Raw genomic sequence first — 16,028 nt, forward strand, 5'->3', positions numbered from 1 at the left:
CTTAAGTGGTTTACATGGAGTTTGGATAATTCTGACACTTCATCCTACTAACACTCCCAGCGACCCAACCATAACAGCCGAATTATAATATCATTTTATTCAACCTGGATGATGAACGCTGACATATAAATAAGTAAAATAAATGATTGCTAGAATTGCTATATTTGGTTAGGCTGGTTTCACATTTGCGTTTAAAAACGCAGCGTTTAAAAAAAAAACACGCATGTGGTGAAAAAACGCATGTAAACACGTGCAAACGCTGCGTTTTTTAGACGCATGCGTTTTTGCATGCAGAAAAAAAACCGCGGCGTTTTGCCGCGTTTACATGCGTTTTTTCCTGCGTTTGCGTTTTTGAAACGCATGCTGAGAAGTGTGTGACAGCTGCCAATCATCAAAATCAACAAGAAAACCCACTATAAATAGAAATAGCTAGGGTTAGGGGTAGGGTTAGGGTTAGGATACCTAGGGTTAGGGGTAGGGTTAGGATACCTAGGGTTAGGGGTAGGGTTAGGGGTAGAGTTAGGGTTAGGATCCCTAGGGTTAGGGGTAGGGGTAGGGTTAGGGGTAGGGGTAGGATACCTAGGGTTAGGATCCCTTTATCACCTTGATGGTGGGGGGTGGCTTATAAGTTTGTATTCTTTTTTTTTTCTATAAAAACGCATGCGTTATTAACGCAAACAAACGCATGTGCTTAAAAACGCATGCGTTTACATAGACAGCAATACGTTTTTTTGCCGCGAAAAAATGCATGCGGTTTTTTGCAGCAAAAAAACACCACTAGAAATTACTACAGGTTGCATCTCTGCAACAAAACGCAAGCATGTCAAAGCATGGCAAAACGCATGCAAAAAAAGCATGCATTTTTAATGTTAAGTATAGAAAAAAAAACGCATGTGTTTTTTAGCGCTAAAACGCAGCGGCAAAAAACGCAAGTGTGAAACCAGCCTTATCTGACCCTAACAAAAAAAAAAACCTGGATAGATTGAGATCAAAAAGTTGTATATATCCCGAAGTGCTACCAGTAAAAGCTACAGCTCATTCTGTAAAAAAAAAAAGAAAAAGAAAAGCCTCCTACAACTCTGCCCAAGGAAAAGTTGAGTTATTGGTTTGTGATTGCAGCAATTAGCATTACATCTCTCTCTCTCTCTATCTATATGTATATGTATATATATATATATATATATATATATATATATATATATATATATATATATAGCTGAGTGTGTGTATGTATCAAGCCACACCCACTCCACATAGCCCCTGCCCACTCCGCATAGCCGCACTGACTCCACACGCAAAAAGCCCTGTCCACACGGCCCATGTTGTTGGCACACACGGGCGGAGACACATTCACCTCGAATGCCACCTTGCAAAACTCACCAGGGCCGTTGCCTTCAGAGTATCAGTGCGCGGCAAGCACACGCCACTTCTAGCTCCGTTGTTTCTAGAATGGAGTTGCCTTTAGGCATGACGATGAGGAAATTGCCAATATATGAGGCGAGATCCGATATATGAGGTAATATAAACCCATATATGGGGAAATCGCCAATATATGAGGTAATATAATCTGATGTATGAGGTGAGATCCGATATACGAGGTAATATCCAATATATTAGGTAATATAATCTCAAAGATGAGGAAATTGCCAATATAGGAGGGTATGTAATCTGATATGAGGCGAGATCCCATATGTGAGGTGATATAATCCAATGTATGAGGAAATAGCCAATATATGAGGTAATATAATCTGATATATGATGTGATATCTGAGATAATATAATCCCATTTATGAGGCGATATATGAGGTAATATCCAATGTGAGGTAATATCATCTGTTGCACGGGGAAATATAATTTCCATATGAGGCAATATAATTTTATAAGAGCTAATATAATCGAATATATTAGGTAATATCTGTTATATGAAGTACCATAACATAATCCCAAATGATGCAATATAATCTGATGTACGAAGTAATATCCAATATTTCTACTTCGCCACATTGGGGGACACAGAACCATGGGTGTTATGCTGCTGTCGCTAGGAGGCTGACACTTAGTTGAGACAAAAAGTTAGCTCCTTCCCTGCAGTATACACCCTCATGCTGGCTTCCAGAGACCCTGTTCAAGCTTAGTGTCTGTCGGAGGCACACAGGGTCTGCTATTCAAACCAGAATTTCTCTTTTTTTTTTTTTTTTTACTATTTAACTTTTTTACCTGGATGAAGGGGCGACGGAACCTTTCAAGGCTCCGATCTCCCTGAACCAACAACAGGCGAGCACAGAGGGTGTCGCCTCTCTGTATCCTCTCCTGCGACGTGGGATGCCATGCCTGGGCTGATTCTAGGGGCGACGGGCCCCTTCAAGGTCACAGATCTCCCCTCCTCCCTTAACAGACGAGCACATGGAGTGTCACCTCCACGTATCCTCTTCTGCAGCCAGGCCTATTGCCGGACATTTTGCCCTGCCCACCAGGTTATACCCTCGGATGCTCAGAGGCACCCTACATCGTGGCGTCCGTGCAGCCCCCACTGCATCACCACTGATAAAAAGCGGATGATGGAAGGAGGCGGATGGTTCCTCTCCACCCCCCTTTTAAGGGGATGGTGGATGGAGGCTTCCCCAACCCTGCACCGTCCTGACTACGCCGGGCACAGCTCTGTCCTGCGGCATCTGCCATCCCCTTCATATCTGAGTAAGTGCCACCCGGGAGGGGTCGTTTTCCGGCGGTCATAGGAGGGCTCCATAGCGGCAGGGACTCCACAGGGCTCAGCGGCATCTTTCCCGGCGGTCTGTGGGTGCGCGCCAAAGCCATAAATTAAGTCCCCGGCTTTGGCCTAGTGCGGGCCGCATCACAATACGCCCCGCCCACCGCTCGCATCACTCTTTTGGCTCCGCCCCCAGACCTGGCGCTTCTCGCTCCTTGCGAGACTACCTCCCAACTCTCGACAACCATCTTCCCCCACTGCACAGCAGCTCCGGCCGCCTTCTGCACGTGTCAGCATTCCTGGATGCCGGTCTTCCCCTACTCAGCGCCACCTCATCAGATTGCTGGACACAGGACCTGGGTAAAGAGACTGCACTAGGGGTTTTCCTGCAGCTTTACCCCACATCGCTTTCACTAGCAGCTTTTTTACTTATATTGGGGTACATCATGTCGCAGTCAAGGGCTGAAAAGACTACAAAGGTACATACCACCTTTTTTTACTGCGCGTACCATCTGCCAGGCTCCTCTCGGCCTCAAAGCTCCCTTCTCTGCTCAGCCTGTGATGCCCAATGTGCTCAGGAGCCCTCCACCGCTACCGACCCCAGTGTATCTAGCCCCCCCCGAGTGGGCCTTGTCACTGTCGCAGTCCATGGCTTCACTGGCCAAAGCGATTGAATGCCTTCATGACCCCTCTGGGGAGCGGGGCACTCATCTACCTGGGTTAAGAGACCCCTCCCTTACAGGGGAATCATTGGCCAGCAGGGGCCGCTCTCACCTGAAGGAGGTACAGACATCCAAAAAACGGATCCGCACTACCTCACCTGAGCATTCACCACGCCATTCAACCTCTGGTAGCTCCACTTCTCGCTCACCCTCTCCAGGGGTTCGCAGCGATCATGACTCTGAGTATGAGTCTGAGGCATCCTTGGACCCGGATTCTCCGGAGTTTCAATCGACTGTGGATTCTCTCATTGAAGCTGTGAATCACGCGCTAAAGGTTGATGACCCTAATTCGGCTCCGGATCATGCGGTATCTTTTAAAAGAACCAAGCGATCCCATAGGGTGTTCGCCTCCCATCCGGATTTTTTAGATATAGTCCGGCGACACAGGGAGCGACCGGATAAGCGCTTTACGGGAAAAAAGGCCCTGGAAACGAAGTATCCCTTTTACGGAGATCTGGTCAAAGATTCAGAGCAATCGTAGCCACGTGGGGGCAAAGCCACCCTCCGGGCTGAAGTACCACTCCCCCTGTTCCTGTAGGTCGGGTAAAATTACCGTTAACCCTTTCACCCGACCTGCAGGAACGCGATCATTCTGTGACACAGCATATGCGTCACAGGTCGGATTGGCACCGACTTTCATGACGCATACGCTCTGTCACAGGTCGAGAAGGGGTTAAGCATGCCATCATACATCCATTTCTTAAAAAAACAACCCTCGATAAAAACTGTGCCGCTAATTATAGACCTGTCTCTAATCTTCCCTTCATATCTAAACTCCTGGAACACCTGGTCCTCTCCCGTCTTATCCGCTATCTCTCAGCTAACTCTCTTCTCGACCCTCTACAATCCGATTTCCGCTCTTTACACTCTACTGAAACTGCCCTCACTAAAGTCTCTAATGATCTAATAGCAGCTAAATATAATGGTCACTACTCCATGCTAATTCTCTTGGATCTCTCCGCAGCATTCGATACTGTGGATCATCAGCTCTTCCTCACTATGCTCTGCTCCATCGGCCTCCAGGACACCGTTCTCTCCTGGTTCTCCTCCTATCTCTCTGATCGCTCCTTCACTGTCTCTTTTGCTGGTTCCTCCTCCTCTCACCTTCCCCTTACTGTTGGGGTTCCTCAAGGATCAGTCCTAGGTCCCCTCCTTTGCTCTTTGTATACTGCCCCTATTGGACAAAAAATCAGTAGATTTGGTTTCCAGTACCATCTCTATGCTGATGACACCCAATTATACACTTCTTCTCCTGATATGACGCCTGCCTTTTTAGAAAATACCAGTGATTGTCTTACCGCTGTCTCTAACATCATGTCCTCCCTCTATCTGAAACTGAACCTGTCAAAAACTGAACTCCTCGTGTTCTCTCCCTCTACTAACCTACCTTTGCCTGACATTGCCATCTCTGTGTGTGGTTCCACCATTACTCCCAAGCAACATCCCTGCTGCCTTGGGGGTCATACTTGATTCCGAGCTTTTATTCACTCCCCACATCCGATCACTGGCTCGCTCTTCTTATCTGCATCTCAAAAACATTTCTAGAATTCGCCCTTTTCTTACTTTCGACTCTGCAAAAACTCTTACTGTTTCACTCATTCATTCTCGTCTGGACTATTGTAACTCTCTACTAATCGGCCTCCCTCTTACCAAACTCTCCCCGCTCCAATCTGTCTTGAATGCTGCAGTCATTTTCCTCACCAACCGTTACACCGATGCCTCTACCTTGTGCCAGTCATTACACTGGTTACCCATCCACTCCAGAATCCATTACAAAACTATTACCCTTATCCACAATGCACTCCATAGCTCAGCACCACCCTACATCTCCTCCCTGGTCTCAGTCTACCACCCTACCCGTGCCCTCTGCTCTGCTAATGACCTGAGATTAGCATCCTCAATAATCAGAACCTCCCACTCCCGTCTCCAAGACTTTTCACGTGCTTCGCCAATTCTTTGGAATGCACTACCCAGGTTAAAAAACTGTAGGGATTGTGGATTAGTCGTAAGCGTGCCCTAAAACCGCATTTGTTCAGACTGGCCTACCGCCTCAACACATTAACCTAACTATCCCTGTGTGGCCCATTCAGAAAACTTAAACCATAATCAGGTTCCCTCGCATTATGTTCTCATACACTTTGACGTTAATAGCCCTCTGTGTCTGTACTGTTTCATATTTAGGCTGTTTAACTGGTTCATGCAGCTTTACATGAACACCCGATCCTTACTTTATTGCTGCTCCGAACAACGAACGCAATTGTTACCATCAACCTCTCGTGTCTCCCCTTTTTCCTCATAGTTTGTAAGCTTGCGAGCAGGGCCCTAACTCCTCTTGGTATCTGTTATCTGTAATGACTGTTGTCTGTACAAGTCCCCTCTATAATTTGTAAAGCGCTGCGGAATACACTGTGTGCAGAATTTTTAGGCAAGTTGTATTTTGATCACATAATACTTTTTATACATGTTGTCCTACTCCAAGCTGTTCAGGCTTGAGAGCCAACTACCAATTAAGTAAATCAGGTGATGTGCATCTCTGTAATGAGGAGGGGTGTCGTCTAATGACATCAAAACCCTATATAAGGTGTGCTTAATTATTAGGCAACTTCCTTTCCTTTGGCAAAATGGGTCAGAAGAGAGATTTGACGGGCTCTGAAAAGTCAAAAATTGTGAGATGTCTTGCAGAGGGATGCAGCAGTCTTGAAATTGCCAAACTTTTGAAGCGTGATCACCGAACAATCAAGCGTTTCATGGCAAATAGCCATCAGGGTCGCAAGAAGCTTGTTGGGCAAAAAAGGCGCAAAATAACTGCCCATGAATTGAGGAAAATCAAGTGTGAAGCTAACAAGATGCCATTTGCCACCAGTTTTGCCATATTTCAGAGCTGCAGCGTTACTGGAGTAACAAAAAGCATAAGGTGTGCGATACTCAGGGACATGGCCAAGGTAAGGAAGGCTGAAAAACGGCCACCTTTGAACAAGAAACATAAGATAAAACGTCAAGACTGGGCCAAGAAATATCTTAAGACTGACTTTTCAAAGGTTTTATGGACTGATGATATGAGAGTGACTCTTGATGGGCCAGAGGCTGGATCAGTAAAGGGCAGAGCTCCACTCCGACTCAGATGCCAGCAAGGTGGAGGTGGGGTACTGGTATGGGCTGGTATCATCAAAGATGAACTTGTGGGACCTTTTCGGGTTGAGGATGGAGTGAAGCTCAACTCCCAGACCTACTGCCAGTTTCTGGAAGACCACTTCTTCAAGCAGTGGTACCGGAAGAAGTCGGTATCGTTCAAGAAAAACATGATTTTCATGCAGGACAATGCTCCATCACATGCCTCCAACTACTCTACAGCGTGGCAGGCCAGTAAAGGTCTTAAAGAAGAAAAAATAATGACATGGCCCCCTTGTTCACCTGATCTGAAGCCCATAGAGAACCTGTGGTCCCTCATAAAATGTGAGATCTACAGGGAGGGAAAACAGTACACCTCTCGGAACAGTGTCTGGGAGGCTGTGGTGGCTGCTGCACGCAATGTTGATCGTAAACAGATCAAGCAACTGACAGAATCTATGGATGGAAGGCTGGCGAGTGTCATCATAAAGAAAGGTGGCTATATTGGTCACTAATTTTTTGGGGGTTTGTTTTTGCATGTCAGAAATGTTTATTTCTAAATTTTGTGCAGTTATATTGGTTTACCTGGTGAAAATAAACAAGTGAGATGGCAATATATTTGGTTTTTATTAAGTTGCCTGATAATTCTGCACAGTAATAGTTACCTGCAGAAACAGATATCCACCTAAGATAGCCAAATCTAAAAAAAAAAACCCACTCCAACTTCCAAAAATATTAAGCTTTGATATTTGAGTCTTCGATTGAGAACATAGTTGTTGATCAATAATAAAAATAATCCTCTAAAATACAACTTGCCTAATAATTCTGCACACAGTGTATGTTGGCGCTATATAAATAAAATTATTATTATTATTATTATTATATCTGATTTTGCCTTTTATATTACATATAATTATTTGTCATTCTCTAGGTATCTGACATTCAGGCAAGGTCTGTAATACTGACTTGGTCGCCTCCTTCCAGCCTGATCAGTGAAGAAAATGATGGGAGTGTTACCCCTGAAGTGTACACTTATGAAATACTAATATCCAACAATGGGAAGGATGGAAAATACAAGGTTGCATACAGGTATGTGACTCATTTTATTGGCACCTTGAAAGAATCATTAAGAAGACCTGCCCTTGCTGTTTTCTTCATTTGATCAGTATAAAGCTGGTTCATATAGAAGAATATGCTCAGCAGATGCTATTCCTGTACAGGTTGGTTTTATGCAAGGCATATACTGTGCATGTAGTACAGAAAAGAAACCGTTGACGGTCTCCTAAAGCCTTGTTCACACATGCTCTAGGAAACATCAGTTTGTGTTTTTTTTCTTTTTAGTACAACAGCGTATGGCTAATTAAAGTTTTTCTGCTTTGCTTTTTTCGATATCACATTCTTTCAAAAACTCAAATACCGTAGTGTTGAATTGATCTTGCTGACACTGCCTTTTAACCCCTTCACGACCTTGGTCAGGTGGCGCTTGCCAACCTTAGACGTACTGAGTATGTCCAGGCAATTTTCACCGGCGAGTGTCAGCTGTTCCTGAAAAAAAATTTGGGGCTAAAACAGCTTTGAAGGAAAAATGTTTCCCCATTTTTACGGATCAACGTAAAATTCTGTGAAGCACTTGGGGTTCAAGGTGCTGAACACACGTCTAGATAAATTTCTTGAGAAGTCTAGATTCTAAAATGTGGTCACTTGTTGGGGTTTTCCACTGTTCAGGCACATTCGGGGCTCTAGTAAAATAAAGTAAAAGCAGGGAAAACAACACAGGCAAAACCATAAATATCCTCTATTCATTATGATGAGGGTATATTGCATGTGAAAGAGGAAACAAATGCCTGTACATGGAATATTGCAGGACACACCAAATACTGCAAAAGCAAAGAAACCACAAAAAATGGTGCAACAAAGTCCACAGAATTATGCCAACATCTTTATTAAATATAAATGTACAAAACAGGAATTAAACAATGGTGAGGGGTTAAAATCTGCTTCAGAATACACAGAACGCATGGAAATGCAGGATCTCCACTGCGACAGCAGCCAGGCACTGTGCACTTGGAACAAAGGGCACCAATAGCCACTGCAGACACCATAGTAATAGTACTTAATAGTAACAGGAAGATAAAAAGAGCCTGCAAAGATAAAGAACCAAGTGACACATAGGTAAGATGGTAATCCAGTAAGGTACCTGATCAGCTGATGACGCAGGGGGACCGCGCACTCCAGGCCCACCCCACATTCGGGGCTCTCCAAACACAACATGATATCTGCACATAATTCCATGAAAGAGAGCATTCCAAAATGTCATGTATCTCACCACACATCTAGATTGGTTCCTTAGGTGGTTTGCAGTTTTTACAATGGTGTCACATTTGGGTTTTTTTTTTTTTTTTTTTGGCATCTAGGCCCCTCAATGTCTCACTTCAACCCTTCTAACTTCCTAACCAAAGAAAATTATGTTTAAAAATTGTGCTGATGTAAAGTTGACACGTGGGAAGTTTGAAAATTGCTAAATTTTCACAAACTTTCAGATTTTTTTCACAAACAGACGCAAATCATAACAAATAAATTTTACCACTATCATGAAGTACAATATGGCATGAAAAAAGTATCAGAAACAGTGGGATCCATTGAAGCATTCCAGAGTTATAACCACATACAATTCTGCCTAGTGTCACTTTATCATTTGGCCTGGTCAAGAAGGTGCAAACAGGCTTGGGGGGGTAAAGGGGTTATGTAAGCGCTGATCAGTTTATTATGTTCTCGATCAGCTTTCACTGAGGTCAAACATCTGCTTTTCTTCACCTGCAGAGTATTGCTGAGTATAAGTTTTGCAATGAGCTGCTTGACTTTAGTTGTTGGTTTTGACTTTGAGAATTTCTTCTGTTTTATTCTAAAAATGACAAATAACATTTTTGAAAGAATATACTGCATGCAAATTGCCTTAATAGGAGCAATAGTGTAAATGCCTAAGACGTCTAGAAATAAATTATTTTCACACATCAAATGACTGCACAGCTAAGTCACAGATGCTTTCATTTTCTTTTCAGCGGAGAGAAAACTAGTGTTACTGTGGATGATTTGAGACCTGCGACAGATTATCACGCCAGGTCGGTGACACCATTATGTGTTGTGCTGTATTTAGTTTGTGGATATTATTTTGTCTATCTGTCACATCAGTTATAGTGTTTCAGTTTTATCATGAAATGATAAATGGCTCATGTCTAGCTCATGTTGGTTACTGGTAAGTTAATCGCCAACCGTTTCCAAATTATTTTGATGTGAACATACATCTTTTTTTATGAAGGACCCACGTGTGACTATGTGATGTGTTCATGCTCTGCAGTATAAATAGTGTCATACACTATCAGAAGGGAAACCTTTTGCTGTGCCATAATTGAGTAAAATGGTTGTCTGGGACTTGTATATTGATGGCTGTAGGATTGGTCATCAATACCAGGTTCATTGAGTTGTGACCCCCTTCACCCTTACCAGTCAACTGTTCCCGAAGCTGGCTGCTGACAGATTTGTTCAGTTGCACAGTGGAACAGCACATCTCCATCAACCATATAGTGGCTGCTGCGGGATACACCAGATCCACCTCTAATCATACGAATGTTCAGGAATGCTCCGCAGCTACTATACAGCCAGCAGAGCTGTGCAGCTTGGCAACTGATCACATCCTGCATGCACGTAAACAGCTGATCTTCGGGGGTGCTGGTTGTCGGAACCCACCGATCTGGTATTCATTATCCTAAGCATAGGCTTTATCTATATAAAGGTAGAGGACAGCCGCTTTAAGCACAAACTTAACTCAAAAGACTTATAACTGATCTGTCCCCAGATTTCACATTACAAACTGCATATGTTACAAATAGATCTGAGACCTGATGAGGGTGCTGTATATACTTAGGAAATCTGTGTGAGAATGGCTGTATATTATCCTTTAAGAAAGTTCTGTCTCCTTGGCCTCATTGGCAGCTCCTTAGCATCCGTCCTGCTGCTGAGATCTCGCACTGCTCAGTGCAAGCTGCAGAGGCTGAATACACTTGGATTCATGAGCGCTCTCACTGCTTAGCTGAACACATTATGTGCTTCTTTTTTTTTTTTAATATGAAGATTATACAGCCATTCTTATGTGGATTTTTAGAGTAAGTGCAGCAGCCTCCCCTGGTCTAGATCTGTTTCATAACGTATGCAGTTTTGTATTTTCAAATGTGGTGACAGATCTGTTTTCACAAGCTCACTTTTAGGGCCAATGTACTATAGATCTGAAAACTGTAATTCAGATAAGATGTACTATATGAATATATTTCATGTATCCAGTTTCATGTGTCATAAGTCCATTGCTCATTGCAAATAAAATGTATGCAACGTGGATCCACTTAGCAGTTCTGTATATATTGTAGCGCTGTTGCGCGTCTCGTCAGACAGCCCCGGTGTTGCGTTGTGGACCTGGTGGTCGCTATAGTAATTGCCCGTAGACTGTGAGACATGCTGTCTGTAGAAACCAGCTGTGCCATTGTTCTCAGGAACATTCTCAGACCACTCACCTGGTAATAAGGGATGAGAGGACCCTTCTCTGACTCCAAGACTGTCTCTCCAACCTATGCTGTTGCAGGACCTAAACAGTCGAGGCTGTATAGCCTATGCTCAATGATGCCAGGTCACCAACACCATTTTACTTCGTATAGGAAATGCCAGGGTGCCATGCTTCAGAAAGGTTGTGCTTGAAATGTTTTTCTGTTGTGAGGTTGCAGCAATTCAGACACTTTAGTAGGCATTTCTTGCTTAGGAGTAGCCCAAGTGCCTTCATCTGTGACTTACGGAGTAGCTATTAATGAAAACTCTAATGTTGGAACCTATTGGCATATCCCGTTCACTGCACACCATATTACTTGTGCCTTTAAAGCCAAAGCTTTATGATGCCTATTGTTCCTATGTTGCAAGTCTGCTGTGATGAAAATTGAGACGTCTGCAGCGCTCACCTGACATTGTATGTCATGAGATCTCTGGGGACACGGATCAATGCTGAGTAGGTATGTTGTTTTTTTTATTTTATGCAGCAATTGGGGCCAATTAGAAGGGGTGTGTTCAATGGTGAACAGCCCCTTTAAGGCAATAGAATAAATTGCATTTGTGAGCTCAATGATGGTTGTTATACTTTGTTCAGTTTAGCCATAATCTTGGGTTGGAGTTTGAGACCACATCAATAGGCCACAGTTCAGATATGCCACAAAAAAAAAGCATGTTCCTTCAGGAGTGGGCCTAATTATATGTTAACAAGAAAAAATAGCTTTTCCCTCTTGCTTTTAAGAGAATGCATTCTAATTATCACACTATAGATGGCGCTAGTGTACAAGTAGTGATTTGTGATCTCGCTGCAGCGAGACCGTAAACTAGATCCTCTTCTGTAAGAACGTCGTTGGCAGTTTGAAGCTCCTTCATAAACAACCTAAAGTCTGTCATAAGTATTTATTTTCTTCAACTATTGCGTGGATTACAATTCTACTATTTTGTTGAGCATACGTGGACAGTGTACCTTTTTTTTTTTTAAGTTTGAAAATGTAATTAGCCGTAATTATATGAAGAAAAAAAAAACTAAGGTTTTCCATCCTTGGCAACCCTTCAGCTACTAGGAGTGTACTCATACATTTAAAAGGTTTTGCTGGCACTTGGGGTGGAAGGTCATACAAGATGTTCTCCAGAACTAAGATATTGATGACCTATATTTGAGTCACATTGAGTGTTTGGTCAGTATCTTACATCAGTATTTGTAAGTCTAATAGCATCAAGTGCTGGCTTAGGCTAGTTTCACACTAGTCCGTCGGTACGGGCTGTCGCAAACAGTCGGCCCGACGGACAGTGTGTTAAATTAGCACAACGTGGGCAGCGGATGCAGTTTTACAACACATCTGTTGCCCATTGTGAGTTCCGGGGAGGAGGAGGCAGAACCCTACGCACAAAAAAAGTTACGTTGAACGGTTTTTTGTGCCGACGGTCTGCCAAAACACGGCGCATCCGTCGCACGACGGATGCGACGTGTGGCAATCCGTCGCAATGCGTCGCTAATGCAAGTGTATGGAGAAAAAATGCATCCTGCGGGCAACTTTGCAGGATGCGTTTTTTCTCCAAAACGAAGCATTGCGACGTGCGTCACACGACGCTAATGTGAAAGTAGCCTTACAGATTCTGTTGTAAAATACTGACCAAATACTGAACGTGGCCTTAGGAGTGGTGATCAGTCTCAGATTGCTTGGGGTGCAGCACAAAATCTGCTCTTACCGGAGCACCACAGCTCTGTACATTGTGTGGTGGTGGCCATTCTTGGTTTCTGTGTTTTAGCTCCAAGGGAATAAGCTGAGCTGCATTACTTGGGATTCACCGCTCCACAGTGTGTGGTGGGGTAGTGTGGTGACCTGGGAACATGTAGAACTTGGCAAACAACACAATGGGGCTGTACCCAGGGCTGTGGAGTCGGGCTCGTGGAGTCTGAGTTGGAGCCCATTTTGGTGGAGTCGGTGTCATGGAAATTGAGTCTGAGTCGGAGGTTTGGCTTACCGCCTCCACAGCCCTGGCTGTACTTCATAGTAAGAGGCATCGGGGATCTGGTAATGACGCGCACAACTGATAATATCTACAAATGACAAATAGTTTTCTAGTACTCAGTTGGGATTTTATAGATATTGTATCCTCAAAAACATGGCTTAGTGGTTAATACGGTTTATTTTCTCCAATGGTCACTATGCTGCTTGCATTATGAGATGACTTCTGGGTTGTTATTAATATTTCTGGTGATATTTCTGGCAAGCCTACAACCTGCAGTAATCACCGATCGACCAAACCACTGCACGACCAGCTCTGCCCTCACCTACTGTATCCTCACCCATTCCTTGTAGATTGTGAGCCCTCGCGGGCAGGGTCCTCACTCCTCCTGTACCAGTTGTGACTTGTATTGTTCAAGATTATTGTACCTGTTTTTATTATGTATACCCCTCCTCACATGTAAAGCGCCATGGAATAAATGGCGCTATAATAATAATAATAATATTTCTATCCATGCTTATGTAGTTAATGGTAATAACATTAGTGGTATAGGATAGGTGATAAATGTGAGGTCACTAGGATCCCTACCAAATCTAAGAATGAGGGATCTAAGTCCTGTGTTTGAATGGACCCGAATGGATCACACATGCACACTTACGCCCCTCATATACATTAGCTCCCGACAGATGATGTTAAGGAAGATAAGAATCCGGCAAGTCTTATTTCGAACTGCAGATCTTTCTGTTCTCCCCGGGATATGAGACTCTTTCTCATAGAGAACACAGGAACTCTCTGCAGAGCGAGCGCTCTTTAGTGTCTATGGGAATGACGGAGATTGTCCCGTCCAACATATCCTATGGGATAGACACAAACAATGGACGTCAAGGGGCTTATGAAAGCACTGAATGCTACTTGAAGGACATAGACTGTGGATGCCTTGGGATGGGCGCACTCCTAGACACATTTCTGTTACTGAAACATATATTAAAAAAATCCATTGTTTTATCATCCATGTTTAGGAGATTTCTAGTTGTGTCAAAGAGCTGTAGGGCTGTTTAGATCCGGAGATTTGTTGAGGTCTGACATATCATCAGTCACTTTAGTGTAACTTTTCCCTTTAAGTATTGTCCTCTCCTGTCTGATTAAGCCCGGTTCCCCTGGCCATCTCTCTGTCACTCTTAAAAAGCAAAAGAGAGGGCGCATGCGCGGACTCTAATGGAGCAGGAAGTGCTCGGCTGAGCTCCGCAACCCGAGGCCCGTATACCCCCCTTATAGACGTTGGAATCGGGATAATTTCACAGCGGTCCGCCCCCCCTTACCTCCGAGAACCTCGAGGCTCACAATGCCCAAGAAGGGAGGCGCAGGGCAGCTGGCAAGTCGTCCGATCACCGAGCTCTTGGCGGGCAGCGGTGCAGGTAAAATGGCCGCCGCGCTTGTCTCCACTCCCACCCCGGCACTGCAGCTCAGTGAGGGAGCGGACGAGGAGGATTTGAATAATGGAGGAGACGCTGTCATATCCACAGCAATGCTCACCAAAACCCTCCAGGAGACCTTCCGCACGGAGCTCTCTGCAGCCATGAATGCAGTCTCCACCCAGCTGCAAGATATTACCCAGCGCACAGTATGTCTGGAAGAAAAAATGGAGGCTACTGCGGAGGCCCTTAGTGAAGACCAGGAGACCCTTAAGCTTCATGCTGATCGCATTATGGATCTAGAGCTGCGAAGTGAGGACTTAGAAAACAGGTCTAGGAGAGGAAATATTAGAGTACGTGGACTACCAGAATCTTATGTAACATTGAAAGAGACAGTCACTGCCTTATTTCTTGTGCTTCTGCCACATACAGACCCGTCCACGTTACATATCACAAGAATTCACAGGGCTCTGGGCAAGCCACGATCCCCAGATTTCCCCAGAGATGTGGTTCTCAAAATGCAATATGAGGAGTCTAGAGATTTAATTCTCAATGCTGCGAGATCTTTATCTGCACTTCCTGGACTCCCAGACTCTGTGAAATTATTCTGGGACATAGCACCAGCCACGTTGTTCCGCAGGAGAGCCCTTAAGCCAATCACCACAGCACTACAGACAGCGCAAGTAAAATATCGCTGGGGCTTCCCATTCTCTTTATCTTTTACACATGAGAACGAGCTACATATTTGTCGTACTCTGGATGAAGGCAAAAAGGCGTTAGAGCAAGCTGGAATTCCGCTTGCCGATATTCCGCCTCCACTTCCGCAAAGAAGATCCAGACCGGCTAAAGAATGGCAGCAAGTTCCTACGACCAGGAGCCAATGCTCACGAATCACTTGACTGTTTCCTGGATTCTTAGGGTTTATTCCACCAGACGTGGCACTATTTTGAATCCGCCGGTTGGCTATATTGAGTTACTCTGAGTTGACCGTTTACTATCATCAGATTGATCTGTATTTTCCCGATTTCGAATTTATCTGAATATGCCCGCATCTGTTTATTCCTTTTATTTTATTTATTTATTATTTTTATACTAGATTCCCCTTCTCCCCCCTTCCTCCCCCCATTTTTCCCCACCCCCCCCTATCCCTGGCAGGGCTTCTAATTATAACGGGTAGGACCTCGGGTTTACCACATGTTGCCTTACTTTGGTGATCCCCGGTTTACTTTTAATATGGTACTCCGGATCTCCATTTTTTGTGAGCCAAGAGCTCACACTCTTGTTCTCTTAATGTTTTATATGTTTGTTTTCCCCTGTTTTGTCTCTTTCCCTTTGTTTTCTTGTAGATTGACCCAATGCTGTCTGCTTTGCAGCCTTCAACAGAGGAGATTTGGTGGGACTGGTCGGGTATTCGGACCAGTAAGCAATAATTGTTTTTCTGACAATGTGTAGAGTGATTTCTCACAACGTAAAGGGACTAAACTCACCTATTAAACGGAGGAGGGCATTCATAGATTACCATAA

At 44.1% G+C, this 16,028-nt stretch overlaps 1 protein-coding gene across 5 annotated transcripts in view; it reads left to right on the forward strand.

Annotated features, from left to right (window-relative positions):
- FNDC3A (fibronectin type III domain containing 3A) overlaps positions 1-16,028 on the forward strand; it is a 381,088-nt gene that overhangs the window by 276,442 nt on the left and 88,618 nt on the right. For all 5 annotated transcript variants that reach the window (XM_077298073.1, XM_077298074.1, XM_077298077.1 and 2 more), the window contains 2 exons: positions 7,469-7,626; positions 9,597-9,656. In XM_077298073.1, coding sequence (XP_077154188.1) covers positions 7,469-7,626; positions 9,597-9,656 — 218 coding nt within the window. The remainder of the gene's footprint in view (positions 1-7,468; positions 7,627-9,596; positions 9,657-16,028) is intronic.

This window comes from Ranitomeya variabilis, chromosome 3, assembly GCF_051348905.1.
Source record: "Ranitomeya variabilis isolate aRanVar5 chromosome 3, aRanVar5.hap1, whole genome shotgun sequence".
Lineage (NCBI taxonomy): Eukaryota > Metazoa > Chordata > Amphibia > Anura > Dendrobatidae > Ranitomeya > Ranitomeya variabilis.